Source organism: Pyrus communis, chromosome 8 (assembly GCF_963583255.1).
Source record: "Pyrus communis chromosome 8, drPyrComm1.1, whole genome shotgun sequence".
In the NCBI taxonomy this organism is placed as follows: Eukaryota; Viridiplantae; Streptophyta; class Magnoliopsida; order Rosales; family Rosaceae; genus Pyrus; species Pyrus communis.
Window position 1 is genome coordinate 19,249,267 of NC_084810.1, and position 14,508 is coordinate 19,263,774.

A 14,508-nucleotide genomic window follows, 5' to 3' on the forward strand; every position below is an offset into this window, starting at 1 on the left:
CGGCTTTGGCTTCCATGAACTCGTGGCGTTGCTCGGAGACCGAGACGAATACCTCGTCGTCTTCGGGTGAGACTTTGGTGGCCATGTAGACTGACAGGGAAGAATAAAGGGGTGTGTCGTCGCGTCGTATATATAGGTTGGTGTTCAGGGGTTTTCAGGTGCTCTGGAGTACCTATTTTAATCGTTAAAAAAAGATCTAACAGTCACAATTTTCATTATATTTTGAAGTATTTAAAAAAGCTCCATTTGGTATCCAGTACTCCGGACTACTTTAAAAAGCTCCGATTTGAAATAGTGGATGTTTTATACTTTGTAACAGTTAGATATTTGTTTAAAATTATTGAAACTATCGTATGTTTTGGTAGCACCATTATATTTCCATTCCTTCCTCACTAGCCACAATCATGGTTGTACTTCTATTCTAGAATGGAAATGTTTCTCTTTGGGAATATTTGTTGTCCTTGAATTATGTTTCTAATGTAAAAATGTGTTAAATTTGAATCTTTTTTCTCGAATGATAAAAAAAAAATGGTAATACTAGAGAGACCTAGTACCAAGTATTTAATATGAATTGCTCACATACCCTGCAACATAATAAAATCATTTTAAAAAGAGGCCTAAAATGTTGTTTCCGGAAAGCAAGCCAAACAGGAATTTCATGGGGGAGCCAAGGGGTTTAGGGTTTTTGAGTTGTAATTTTTTTTGTATCTTATGGTAATTTTTTTTGTATCTCATGGTGAAGGATTTAGGCATGTTTTGTTGGTGATAGTGTATAGGGTTTAATTTCAAATTCTATGGTGCTATGCAGGAGCAAATCAACATAGAGACCCGAGTGTTCCCATGGCCCTCCAAATTTCGGGAGAAACACCTCTTATCGACTATTGGGGACCTTCCAATGGGCTGAGCGGTATTGGTGGATAGGTCATTTACCATGGATGTGCAGGTATGAGGTTATAAATGAGGAAGAAGAGGTTTTAATTCTATTTCTTTTTAACGTTTTGAGCCAGGTCATTTCATACAGGCTACAAACCCGAGAACTATTTCTGACTTTCCCAATGTTTAACTCCCAAATTTATTTGTTCACTTAGTACTACAGTCTAGTGGTATTCCTTTTCACTTATAAGTGAGAGGTCTTAGGTTCGATTCTAGCCAAAGACGAATTTGAACCAAATTATTACTAGCCCATGGTAAGACTAAGCCTACCCCCTCCCCTTTAGTGTAAATAATATCGCTTGTACAAAAAAAAAAAAAAAAAAAAAAAACTCCCTAATTAATTTTACAAACCCAGTATCCCAGACACAATATGTAACCTTCCAAATCCCCCAACACAATATGCAACCTTCCCAATCCCCCATCCCGCCAGTCACCACACCACCACCTCTCTCTCCACTACCACTTGCCGTGCCACCGCCTAATTCAATTTTCTTCTAAATTCATGTAAGTTTTTTAATCTTAACTCCTAGTCCTAATTTATAATTAGATGTTAAAACATTTAAATTTATGTGTATACTTGTGATGTGAACCAATTTTATCTTGTGAAAGTCATTAATGCGTTATGATGTTGGGGACATTTGTTGGTTTTTGCACATGTGAGCTTAATCTTGATTTATTCATATGAATTAAATTTAGAAGAAAATAGAGATGTGAACTAAATTCAATAGAAACTGATGATGTTTAGAAAGATGGTCGATCTTGGAACTTTTACATTGGATTACCCAGCATTCGAATTCTGGATCCGCCACTGGTGCTTTTTTATATCTTATATATAGTGTTGTATGGATAACCATGACTTGCCACCAATTGTCTCTCTTTTTGAAAAAAAAAATGAAAAGTAAACCTAATCCAGTTCACTAGAGTTTAATTCCATTTAAAAAATATTTCTATTTATTTCATATAAAATAATTAATTAATTAATTTTGGATATAGTATAATGATGGGCTTATCGTATGATGGGGAAGAAAGAGTAATGTGGATGATATCTCTGAAAATTATATGTTGATTGCATAATTAGTTGAGTATGCAATTGCATCCAGATTCGATGTTGCAACTCTAAGGTCATTTACTCACTTTTCACATATGCATATAGGTTCTTCGCATTTAATCTATATTCCAACCTGTATTTCACGTAGTACGCAAATTTAGATTCGATTTCTAGTGTTGGTGGATTACACGATGGTGGCTAGGGGAGGTTGAAATGCCTTTGTGAGTCGTCATGTCCCTCGAAATTGTGGACTGCTGTGGCAAAACCACCAGCTAGTCCCCTGACGTTGGTGAATCATACGAAGGTGGTCAAAGGAGGCTGAAATGCCCCACTGCCATGACGAAGCCATCAACTGAACCTCTTTTATTTTTATTTTTATTTTAAAAAAAAGGTCATCAATATACTCATTTACTCCTATTTGATTTGAGAAATGTTTTTACTTCATGATTTTATTTTTTTATTTTTTTTTTTGGGTCGAAGCTTTGCTTCACGATTGACTCTCAATACAAACAACATTGGAAACCCACTGAGCATAAAACTTGGTCTGCTTTTGGGTGCTCTTTTGACCCTTGGATCTGATAACCCAACTCTCTTTCATTTAAGTAGAAAAATGAAACGGGCTTTTGAGAATAGAGATGATAAGTGGCTTTGCAGTCCACCTTTCAATTTCATTACGACTCTACGAAGGGAGAAGTTAAACTTGGAAAGCTAAAGCTCGTTTGAGCTCATGAATTTTGAAAAGGCTATATATATTTTAGCAGTCACAGCCGGATGTTGTATTTACATTTATTTTTTGATTACTTTCGAGCATAAATAGTAACAAATAGTGCTAAAAATGGTGGTAGCTCTACATTTACACCGGAGATGCTCATGTCCTTCATCAAAATAAATTGATTTCTCACCTCGTCATGTCCGAAATTGATCAATCAGCTCGAACTATTCGAGGCAAATTGGTTGATTGGTCTGGTTTAATGGAAGTTTTGTCCTCCCCTAACCCTAGGTACAAATGACACCACTTCATTCAACGTGGGAAAAAAACCGTTCATGGAAAATTCCAAAGGGTCAACTTCAATTTTATGTCCATTTGTGTTAGTTTCCCAACTTCAGTTACCTCACAGACGAATATGATATATAGATATATACAAATCAGATATTGCTTTGGACTAGTTCACTATTTTGAAGTTTCTCATACCATTAATAGAGATTGTTATACATTTTATCAATTGATTTTCCTCATTAGTCTAGAACATAAAATAAAGGGTGTATTCTGTTGAGATTTTGAGGACTTTTAATTCTTTTTTTTTTTTATGGAAAAATTAAAGAAAAAATAGAAATACTTTAATGAGGGTTTATTGATATCTTTAAATGTGATTGTATATATGGCATGTTACGTAAGCCATACCTATTTTTTTTTTTTTTTAACGATATCTAAACTAAGGGGGTGTGGGAGTTGGCTAAGCCTCACAATGGGCTAGCAATAATGAGGTTTAAATTCGCCTAAGACCTTTCACTTACAAGTGAAGAAGAATATCACTAGACTGTAATACTAAGTAGCAAGCAGATGAATGTCCATAATCTAGTGTGAATTCTTGATTTGTATCGATTTTGTAAAAAAAATGATAAACACACACCGTTTTTAGTTTCTCACACATTTATGTTTAATCATGTTCATTGTTTCCTTTTGATTTATTCTATCTGATTGTCATAAATAAACTATTATGAAAAACTAAAATGAGTGTGAAATCAACTCCCTTGTATCAATCTTATCCCTTTAGTCTCAAGCAAAATGTTTAGTTTGAATTCTTTGACTTCTACATTGTAACCAAAAATTGGTTAAAAATCTTTGTTTGACAAACCTATGATTCTATTCAAGATACCCTGCAATCCTTAAAGTTTTCCTCTACTATAGTGGACCTGAAAAGGACGATGTTTCAAAAACAGTTGATAGCACAACTTAAGTAGTCGTAACACCATCCCATGAAATGAAAGTTTAGTTATGAGAAGTATAACTAACCAAGTTGTCCCACATGTGAAGCCCAACAGTCATACGTGCTCTACATCACTCCGTTGTGTTGTCCACGTGTTAGGTTTAAAAATTCGCTACACGTAAAATGGACATGTTGAGAAGAATCTCACATTAATTTGTGAAAGGATATTTCATGAGTTTATAAGTAAATTAAGTTCACTCCATATGTTTTAAGTAATTTAATGGTGAAACTGAAGCCCCGACTTTTTTATGTCTCATGGAATGACGGCCAAATCCCAACGACGCCCCACCAACCACACGGTGTTTAGCAATCAACATAATTTGCAATAGCGTCGGGGATCTCTACACTTTATCACCTTAACCCTTTTTTTCGGTCTGAACACTTATCACCTTTAACTCCTGAGGTGAGAAAAGAAGGCTCAAAAGCCTCAAATGACTGCAAAACTCAGATAGTGGCTACCTATGCGCATGCACACCGCAGATAAGGTGTAACCACAAGACTCAAAAAGCTAGAGAATGAGAATAGAAAGGAGACTTTTAGATGTACAATTTTCGGATTACGGGCGCAACGTAGCCATTTCTTTATCTTTTTCTTCTACTCGTGTCTTTATCATTTTTCTCTCTTTACATGGGAGAAGAGGAAAAGAGATAGTGTCAGCGTAGGAGAATCCTCTTAGGATTCTCATAGGCTAGGTTTTGTAAATATATGTGGGTTCGGGATTACTTGTACTCTAAGTCAATTGACTTGTATATATATATACGTGTGTATAGATAGAAACATGAATGCATTTGCACTCGTGACAATGAAGTATATTTTGCCTTTAGAGCTTTTATATTCGTTAACTTAACGAGAGAGATAAAGACAAATATTGGTGCATTGCTACTTTCTCCTTTTGGGGTCGTTATTCATTAATTATATGTGTATATATATATATGCACATTTCAAGTCCTAGTTCCCACATTGCAACATTCTCTTCAGTAGCAGTTGTTTAGGCAATGCATTTTTCAAACGATATGGATAAGACTTGTACAAATCTTGACTCTTTCAGTATCTTTTTAGTTTGAGTTTGTCAATCTTTCCTTTCGTTAATCACTGAATTAAATATAGCAACTAAATGCGGATTTGTGTATTAATGCGTTCGATCATTCTTGTCTATCAGTCTCCAACTTCAAATATTGGTGCAATCTGACCTCTTAAAATCGGATACGTACACACCTAATACCACTATATGGGCGCCAATGGGAAATGATGTAGATTGATCTGATTAAACCCATCATAATCTATAGTGATAAAGATTCTTCTTTTTACGATCAAGATTTAATAGATGGTGCCACATGAAATCTATAATTTCTTGAGCAAATAATTAAAATATTGAGATGATGAGTCATAAATAGAACTACAGGTTATGTGTGTCATAGCTAGGGTTTCATCGTGCACATAAAAATGAGCCACGATAGATGAACACAACTCATAACTCGCACGGTCATTTCTCTTTTCTCATGATGCTCAAGGATTTTTTGGGTATAACAATTTTAATTAACCACATTTTCGTTTCCATTTCTCTATTACACCATGTAAGAATTAGCACGTTCAATTAAAAAACAACTGACTATGAAGACAAAGACTCAAAATGTTCTAAACACGGAAAATTCTCAACAAAGACTACTCGAATGTATACCGTCCTTACCTTTTTCCACTAGTCAACTACATAATTGCAACTTATCTACCACTAAATCCATTATTATCTTCTCTTCTTTCTTTTTTTTTCTTTTTTTCCACTGGTTGTTGGGTGCGACAAAGTTTACCACGTACAAATTGCTTGTACAGAAGAATTATTGTAATCATAGTGAAACATGCAATTTGAAGGATTAGCATTGACTTAGGGAACTCATTATTTTAAGTAGCTCTGGGGTTTTGTTAATTAATTTGATTCCCCTACATTAAGGTACAAATTTGGGTCAAAAAAACAGACTTTGTTCCCGCTCCAGCATAGAAAATAATGGCATGTTGGGTGAAACATAGATATGTTGTCTCTCGAGGGAAAAAAGACATCCAATAGAACATCGAATTGGTTGCCGACAGGTGACAATCTTTGGTTGGTTTGCTTCTGTTGCTTAGCTGAGAATTTTTGTTAGGGTTCATCATCAGCTCACGTGGGGTGCACATGAGTTGAATTATGCGTCCAAAAACGCGTTTAATTAGGGGGGTCAAAGCCATGATTACCATTTTTATTAATTACTATCAGTGAGGGAATAACACATTGACACGCGGCAATGACCCACAACAATGGGGGTCCCCTTTATGTGGATGAAATTCTTCTGCATCATTGTCAAGTGTAGAAGATGTGACATTTTAACAAACATATGGGGAGACAGTAATAACTAATATGAACAACACTTAGTGAATTATTGGCTGTGTGTCACACTTTGGGACAGTAAAATGTAAATATGTGATTGATGCATACTAATCATTGATTATGGTGATGGAGGATGCAAAATGTGTTTTAAGGATTTTTTTTAGAGTAACGGTAGGTCGATCAACTTTTTAGATCAAATGTGTAAATCATATGATGTGTTATCATTATCTCAATAAAAAATAAACATGTTAATCAACACTTAAATAATAATTTAATCATTGACAACCACATCATATAGTTTATAAAATTTAATCTAAATGGTTTGTCTCTCTAACATTATCCTTTTTTAACATGTTATGATTTAGAGGTAGGATAGCATCATAGCAACATTTTCTTTCTATTTTTTCGATTCTCTTCTTATTCTATAATGTTGTGTGATGATTCAAACAATTTCGTTTTTTATCGCTCTTAAAAATCAATCAAATATGAAATTGTTTACTCATCTAACAGTTACACCATGTTATTCACTTAAGCACTTAAATTTAACAACGTTAATCAAACGACTAAACAATTTCTAATTTTATCTTGATTGTCATGCAACATTGCAGAACAAAAAAGAAAACCGAGAAAGTAAAACAAGAAGGCCTAACTGAGAAGGCCCTAGCATCAAGAAAAACTCAAGAATAGTGGGGTCAAATTGCATATTACTCAAAGATTGCCTTTATTAGTGAGAAGATGTCATCAGTTATTTGCAGCAACCTAACACATGTATACATTTCACAATATTGTTAGTTTGATGCATCAAGTTTCATTTCAGTTGAATCTGTATTGGAAAACCATAATATATAGGACCACATTGCCCAATGGAGGCTATTTAGAAAGTAGGAACAGACCTGATGCTGAAATGCTGTCTATTCTCAAGGATTTTTCTAGAGAGTCAAATTGCCTTAGAGACATGACAATAATCTGGGTACAGATGCTACAAAATCATTCCTATCCATGCACAACTTAGATAACAATTTCCCATCTCCACGTAATTACATTTACCGCTAATGAGTGCAGATAAATGTATAATTTTGAATTAATTTATGTTCAAAAGAACAAAAGTTCCCAACTTAAAAAGTAATTCCAAAATTCTAATTCCATCAGTTGATTAAATATGTTATTGCAGTAAAGAACTTGTAATTCAAGTGATTATGAGTATTTATCTATGCACCTGGTGTCGTGCGTTTGATCTCCCCTCCTTTTTTATTCTTCAAGAACAGTCAAAAAGACATGTTGCTGAATATATAATGACCCAAGTTGTTATAGACATGTAAATTTCCGTGATAAACACTCACCAATACATTAAAATTTCGACATGGCAGGCTTACGTGGCATGTGCCATGTGTGTCACAAATTGTACACATGACACGTGACTTAAAACCTTACGAATCATCAAGAGTGACATGCGTCAATATTTGGCAGAAAGTAATATAGGAATTATCTTTATTAATTCTTTAATTAATATTAATTTAAATCAAGTAAATTAATTGATTTAAATTTAGGGTTAAACTCTGTTTACTACCCTCATGTTTCGTGGCTTTCAACATTTAGTACATCAAGTTTTTTTCGTCCTACACTCGTACCTAAAGCGTTAATTTTGGGACAGTCTCATACATCCGTTAAGTTTTCCGTTAGAACTTTTGTTAACTGATGACGTGGCGCCCAATCATTGTCCACATAGGCGCCACATGGACAATTACTGAGCGCCATGTGTCAATATAGGCCCAATTTAAAATTTAAAAAATAATTAAAAATTTAAAAAAAAAAAAACAAAACAAAACCAAAAAAAAAAAAAAAAAACAAATAAAACAAACAGTTGTCCTCCTTCATCCCCGCACCCACTTCTCCCTTGCTCTGTCCGTTCTTCTCCCTCCCTTCTCTTCTCTGCAAGAACCCACAAAGCCCTCATACCAGCTTAGAATTTACACCAAGAAATCAATACAAAAAAAATATTGGAGCTCCGCTTCTTCTATCTTCCTCTTTCCCGCTGCTACTTGCGACTCTGCCTTGGAGTCCCGTGTTGCTGCCCCACCCTTCCCGACCCCCTCCTTTCTTCTCCCTCCCTACCCTTCCCTGCACCCACCTCCCTGCACACCCCCACCCATCTACCCCGCTCCCTTCCTTCTCTCCTCTGCACCCACCCAATCTCTACCCAACCTCTACACCCACCCATCTACCTGCTCCCTCCCTCTCTACGTACTTTCCTCCCTCCCTAGCTTGAAACAGAACCCAGCAATTCCAACAATTCCATACACCATGGCTTGAAACAGAACCCAGCAAATCCAAATCCAAATCTAAATCCCTCTCTGCAAAAATATCCCCAAACCAACCCAAAACATGTGACATCCCGTCCCCAAAATTAGTATTTTATTTTATTCTTGACGTATGTCGGAGATTTAATTGAAACTAGTTCATTAATTCTCCAAATTTGAGAAAATCAAAGTGAGGGATACCTTTGTCATTTCTAATTTTCTCAACCTTTTCGGTCAACTCTTGAGTTGTTAGGTAGAGTTCAATTCCATGAGCGCGTATGAGTAAATGGATCTTAATTCCGAGTCAGAACAGAGAAGTTAGAGTCGTTTGAAGTTGGTGGTATTTTGGTAATTTTACCAAAATGCTATAATTGGAGTGAAACCTCTAGAAAAGGGGGAGGTTTTTGGAAAAATGGGAAAAGGGCTGCTGCTCACCCGTTTTAGGGGCTAATTGGACCCGTTAACCCACAAACTTAACCCGCTTGTATCTCCTTCATCCGAGCTCCGTTTTGGGTGATCTTGGTGTCCATGGAAAACTCTTGATGAGCCCTACATCTCTGTAGTGTTAGATTTCCCATTTTCTTTTCCATCTTTGCAGTTTGAAGCCACAAAGCCCACGACTTTTCTAGCGGTTTTATCATTTTTCCGGTGATTCCGGCAACCATTTCCTTCGAGTGAGGTATGAAATTTCATCTACTCTTCATAATCTTCGAGTTGTTATGCTTAGTTTGTGCTTTCGTATTCATTATAGAGTTGGGTGTTTAGAACCCTAGAAATCCGGTATCCTCCGGTGAATTTGGACGGTTTCCGGTTAGAATTTATCATCGGCCTAGTTGTGATAAGTGTTATTTTTATTTCTAGCCATCAATCTATTTTTATTAAGTATGATTTGACTTGTGCATTGGAAATATGGTTTGTATTGTATGATTGGATTGTTGTGATGAAATGTGAGGGCTAGTAATGGACCATTAACTTATTGGCATGAGGTTTGTTGCTTCGAAACATGTTTCACCCCTCGAGTCATTATTTAATTTTTTTTATTTTGATGAGTCTTTGTAACTTGAGCAACCTAACTTGATCCATGTCATGTTTCATTGATTGTTGTTATATATTTTACTCTGCGATTCCGTTGAGTGATGATCCAGAATCGTAGACTGGTATGGATTCTGTTGTGTGGTGGTTCGGAATCCCTTCTACTCTGCGATTCCGTTGAGTGATGGTCCGGAATCATATCCTGGTTTGGATTCTGTTGAGTGATGGTCCGGAAGCCCTTCTACTCCGCAATTCCGTTGAGTGATGGTTCAGAATTATATCCTGGTTTGGATTCCGTTGAGTGATGGTTCGGAATCCCCTTTGGTGTCTTAGTTTCGTTGGGTGGTCCGAAATCCCCTTTTTCCAGAGATGTAATCTTCGGCCGAACTGCATTCCTTTAGCCCTAGTTTTTAATGTATATATGAACGATGGTTTTTGGGAATCTTGTGGTTTGAATTGGAAAAACAGTTGGATGTCTGAGTGACTTCTACGGAGTTTTCAACGACTTGATTATGATTCCATAAAGTATGATTCTATACTTGATATTTATAGATTGTGATCGTTGGTTTGTTTTTATTGCATATCACATACTTGTATTATTGTCACTCACCTGAGCCTCGTAGCTCATACGAGTGCCTGATTTGCCAGTGTACCATTCCTATAATGTGGGCATTGATTTTACATGTGACATGTCTGGGTAGATTACAAGAAACCGCTTGATATTTTGGTTCCGTTGAGTGGTCTGGAAACCGATGTTGTTGGATTCCATTGAGTGGTCCGGAATCCTTACTCTTGTTCATTTCTGTAAGGTTATCTTAGAATCCTAAATTCGAGTGGATGGGAATTACCCACAATAGATATTGTGAATATAAATTAGAATTACTATGTTTATTACTCATAATCCAAGTGGGGAATTATATAGAGTTCCTTGGTTATATTCGTGAAATGTTTTGCTATCGCATTGTTTGATTAATGTAATTAAATGCTAAGATTGTGCATCTTTGATTCACGAATTGCTTAATTGACGGGATTGTAGAATGACGCTGGATATGAGTGTTGTTATTATGATTATTTTAGTTGATTAATGTTTCTAGAGAATAATATTGTGCATTCTTAATTCTTTAATATGTTACACGCTATGAACTTTGATTTTATGTGGGAAACGTGATGATTTATGTGATGGATGAAGTGGAAATGTTATTCGTCATGTGAGATTATTATGTTGGATATCATTATTATTGTTATGATTAGACTTGTTGATAAATATGGCAAGAGAATATGATTGTACTTCGTCGTTTGTTCTTTGAAATATTGCATGAAATGCATTGTGGTATTTTGTTGGGAGATAACGACTTATGTGATGAATGTTCGAATGTAGTGAAGTAATGAACTACAAATGGCTTGATCCCTTTTTAGGGTACGTAGGCAGTCTAACGAGGATGTTAGATGCAACCATAAAGTCTACGAGGAATTATTGCGCAGTTGGATCTTAAGTTATGTTTTGCCTTTTTTCAGAGGCGGGGTATGTTAGAGATGGGTATTTGATGACATCAAGTGTCGATCCTGGACGTATGTCGGGATTGGGGCGTGACAAAACCCATCAACTTTCTGCCCGCCAAATCCAAATCCAAATTAAGCGGTGATGTGGTTCATCCCGCGAGTCTACACTTTTCCGAGATCTCCGATCGCCGACGGAACTAGGTTTGTTTTTTGGGTGACAAAGGGTCTGATGTCCATCATCTTCAGCGCCTTGATGACGTTTCTGACCATCAACGTCCTCAGCTTGTATGGACTGTATGTGATGGCGAAGGTGTGCAATCCAAGCCACCACAAGTCGGTGAAGCTGGTTGTGCTTGGGATTTAGCAACTATGGTCGAAGTAGGAGTCGTGGTTGCAGGAGCTAGGGAACGGGGGAGCGACTTGCAGACAAAACCCTAGCTATTTTTTTCTAGCTAATTTGTTTCAGAAGAACACATATTTGTTTTTAATTTTTAATTTTTTTTTAAAGGAAGGGTAGATGGGTGCAGAAGGGAGGGAGTGGGGTAGATGGGTGGATGTGCAAGGAGGTGGGTGTAGGGAAAAGAAGGGAGGGAGGAGGTGGGAATGGGTCGGGAAAGGTGGGGCAAGATGCCCAGAAAAAATCCATGTGAACCCATCTGAAGAGAAGAAAGAAGAAGAAGAAAAAAATTTCCACGTGGACCCCTTAATGACATGTGGCACCCAGTCATTGTCCACATGGGCGCCACGTCATCACTTAACGGGAGAATTAACAATTTGACTAACGGATGTATGAGACTGTTCTAAAATTTAAACTTTAGGTATGACTCTGGGACGAAAAAAACTTGATGTACCAAATGTTAAAAACCACGAAACATGAGCGTAGTAAACAGAGTTCAAACCTTAAATTTAACACAAATGAAATGTCGAATCGGGGGAGATTGGCCAAATTAATGATGAAATGTGATTGATTTATTTGATATAAATCAAAGATTATTTGATGAAATCAAATCACGAATCAAGCCCAAATTAAGTCCAAATCAATTTTGGTTCTTTCGTCAATTAACCAAGACCAAATCAAGCCTCAATCAAGACTTGGAGATCCTATAAATATGAGGCTCCAAGACAAATAAAGGCCCTATCTCAGAAACACATTCTCACACTCAAAACACTCAAACTCCCAAACACTCTACACACTTAGAAGACTCAGAAAACTATCTACATTATTTGCCATACTCACGAAGAACCATCAACCACCAAAACACATGCCGGTTCCTCCATCACCACAAGCCAAATCCTTACGCCATGACGAATTCGAGATCAAGTCACTTCGACCTTCGGATCAACAACTCTACACATACATTCTACAACCTCGGAGATTGAATCAGACAATCAAAACTTTGTATTAGAGATTATAACACCAAACTTTTATTAATACAAATTATCACTTTGTACACATGTTCTTATTTCATATGTCGCAGAAAATTTGCGTTTATAGTTGCAAAACCAGGTTTGTGGGCTTAAAAGTTGCTATAGAGAAAGATGGTCAAACCTCAAAAGCATCAATTTTTAAGTGATTATAGTAGGTGACCGAAAAGTTGGTTAAAACTTGAATTCACTAATAAGATCGGCATACAAATGGACTTAAAACATAATTTTTTTTTTCTCTCCAATACGGAAAAGATTACATATGGACTAAAAGCAAAAGACCCACCTAGCTACTTTGCCTCCAACAAGCTTAAACAAAAGTGATTAGATGAATCCCAACTTGGGATTTCCCTCCCTTTTGCAAACACTGTGGATCTCTCCACTACTTAATTCCTTCTAGAGCTACCCAATTAATTAATTATTATTATCCTTCAACTTCTCCTTGGGAGAATTTCATTAGATTCATAGAAACTTTTTTTTTTTTTTTTTTTTTTTGTTGCTATGGATATATAATTATTAATATTAATTTTTTTTCTCTAGATATTCATGTCCAAAGTGGTTCCCACAATGAGCCTAGAGTGGTGGAATCATCAAGGAAGCCTAAGTTGGTCTGGTTGCCGCCGTGAGGATTGGTGGCGACGAAGTTGTGATCAAGTGATTGTGGAGGAGATCCTTGCTCGGAATTAGGGTGCGACATTTCCATGCAAATCAGAGCCACAAGGTTGGTTTGCTGGCATTGCATGTTGACAAGCTCAGCCTGTGCCTTGGCCAGTTGTGCCTGCAGCTCATTCACTTGCTTTTGCAAGTGGCAGATTGCTCCAGCACACCCGTAAACTGGGTCTCTAATTCTTGCACTTGCCTCATAAACCATGCTGCTCACTGCATCGGCTCGTTGAGATTCTGGAAGTTCCTGTTAAAAAAATTGCATGCTCCTTTTAGTTTATACATATGTTTACAATTAAAAATGGGGTATCCACAAATTTAATAAATAAAAAACTTTTTTCTCAACTCTCTTGTATGAGGTGAGATTCATGATAATGCAGGACAATACATGATCCACCTCATAAAGAAAAATTTGTATAAGAGCAGCCGGATCACGTATACTATCCGACTGCTCTCATAAAAACACAATCCCTTGGATTTAGTTGTCATATGCTAAAGATTTCCTACACCTCAAAAGGTTAAAAGAATAGCGAGATATAGAATATTGATTTGTTGTTAATTGTGAAATTCTTTCTTTTGGCAGTTTTTTCTTCCTTGTTAGGTTGCTATCAGAATAATTTAGTCAGAGTAGTTGATTTCCATTTGGTACGTCTGTCTACGTATGTGTGTGAACAACCCCTAGACTTTTCAAATATGGATGCAAACTAACATAATAGTATTTCATGAAAAATGAACTACATATAATATATTTATGTTGTCAGATTGTAAATATAAATTACATATTTAAATAAGAATAATTTTCTCTCTAAATTTCCGGTCTAACAGTAAAACGAGAGTTTGAACCCATCCGTATTTTGAAAATATTTCCAAGGTCTTAGACCTACTTTGACCACTACTCTTGTTTTTGGACATGATGAAGAAAAGTACCTGCAAGAACTTGATGATATTACTTGCCCCAAAGACACGATGAGCTATAGTAAACTTGACTGGATCAGAGGGAGGAAAGTAAGGGGCCAAAACGCACTTGTCTGCACATCTTCTCCTCAAGATTTTGCATGCAGCACAAGGACTTATAACAACTGGTGGAGATGGAGTGGGAGTTGGGGTTGGAGGAGACGATGGTGAAGAAGAAGAAGGAGGAGATTGAGACATAGTAGATGAAGTGGTTGTGTAATTTGTGTTCATTGTTTCAGTACTGCACTCCATTGCAGCTCAAGCTTGAAGCTTTGGTTTGGACTTGGTATATGCTGAGTGAGAGAGAGAGAG

At 36.5% G+C, this 14,508-nt stretch overlaps 1 protein-coding gene across 1 annotated transcript; it reads right to left on the reverse strand.

The window, feature by feature from the left end:
• Nucleotides 1–12,738: 12,738 nt before the first annotated feature.
• On the reverse strand, nucleotides 12,739–14,508 carry LOC137743512 (LOB domain-containing protein 1-like). Its single transcript, XM_068483418.1, has 2 exons — nucleotides 14,170–14,508; nucleotides 12,739–13,489 (listed from the first exon to the last, which is right to left on the reverse strand). Exons 1-2 carry the CDS (start codon nucleotides 14,446–14,448, stop codon nucleotides 13,124–13,126), a joined length of 645 nt encoding a protein of 214 aa, XP_068339519.1. The 5' UTR covers nucleotides 14,449–14,508; the 3' UTR covers nucleotides 12,739–13,123.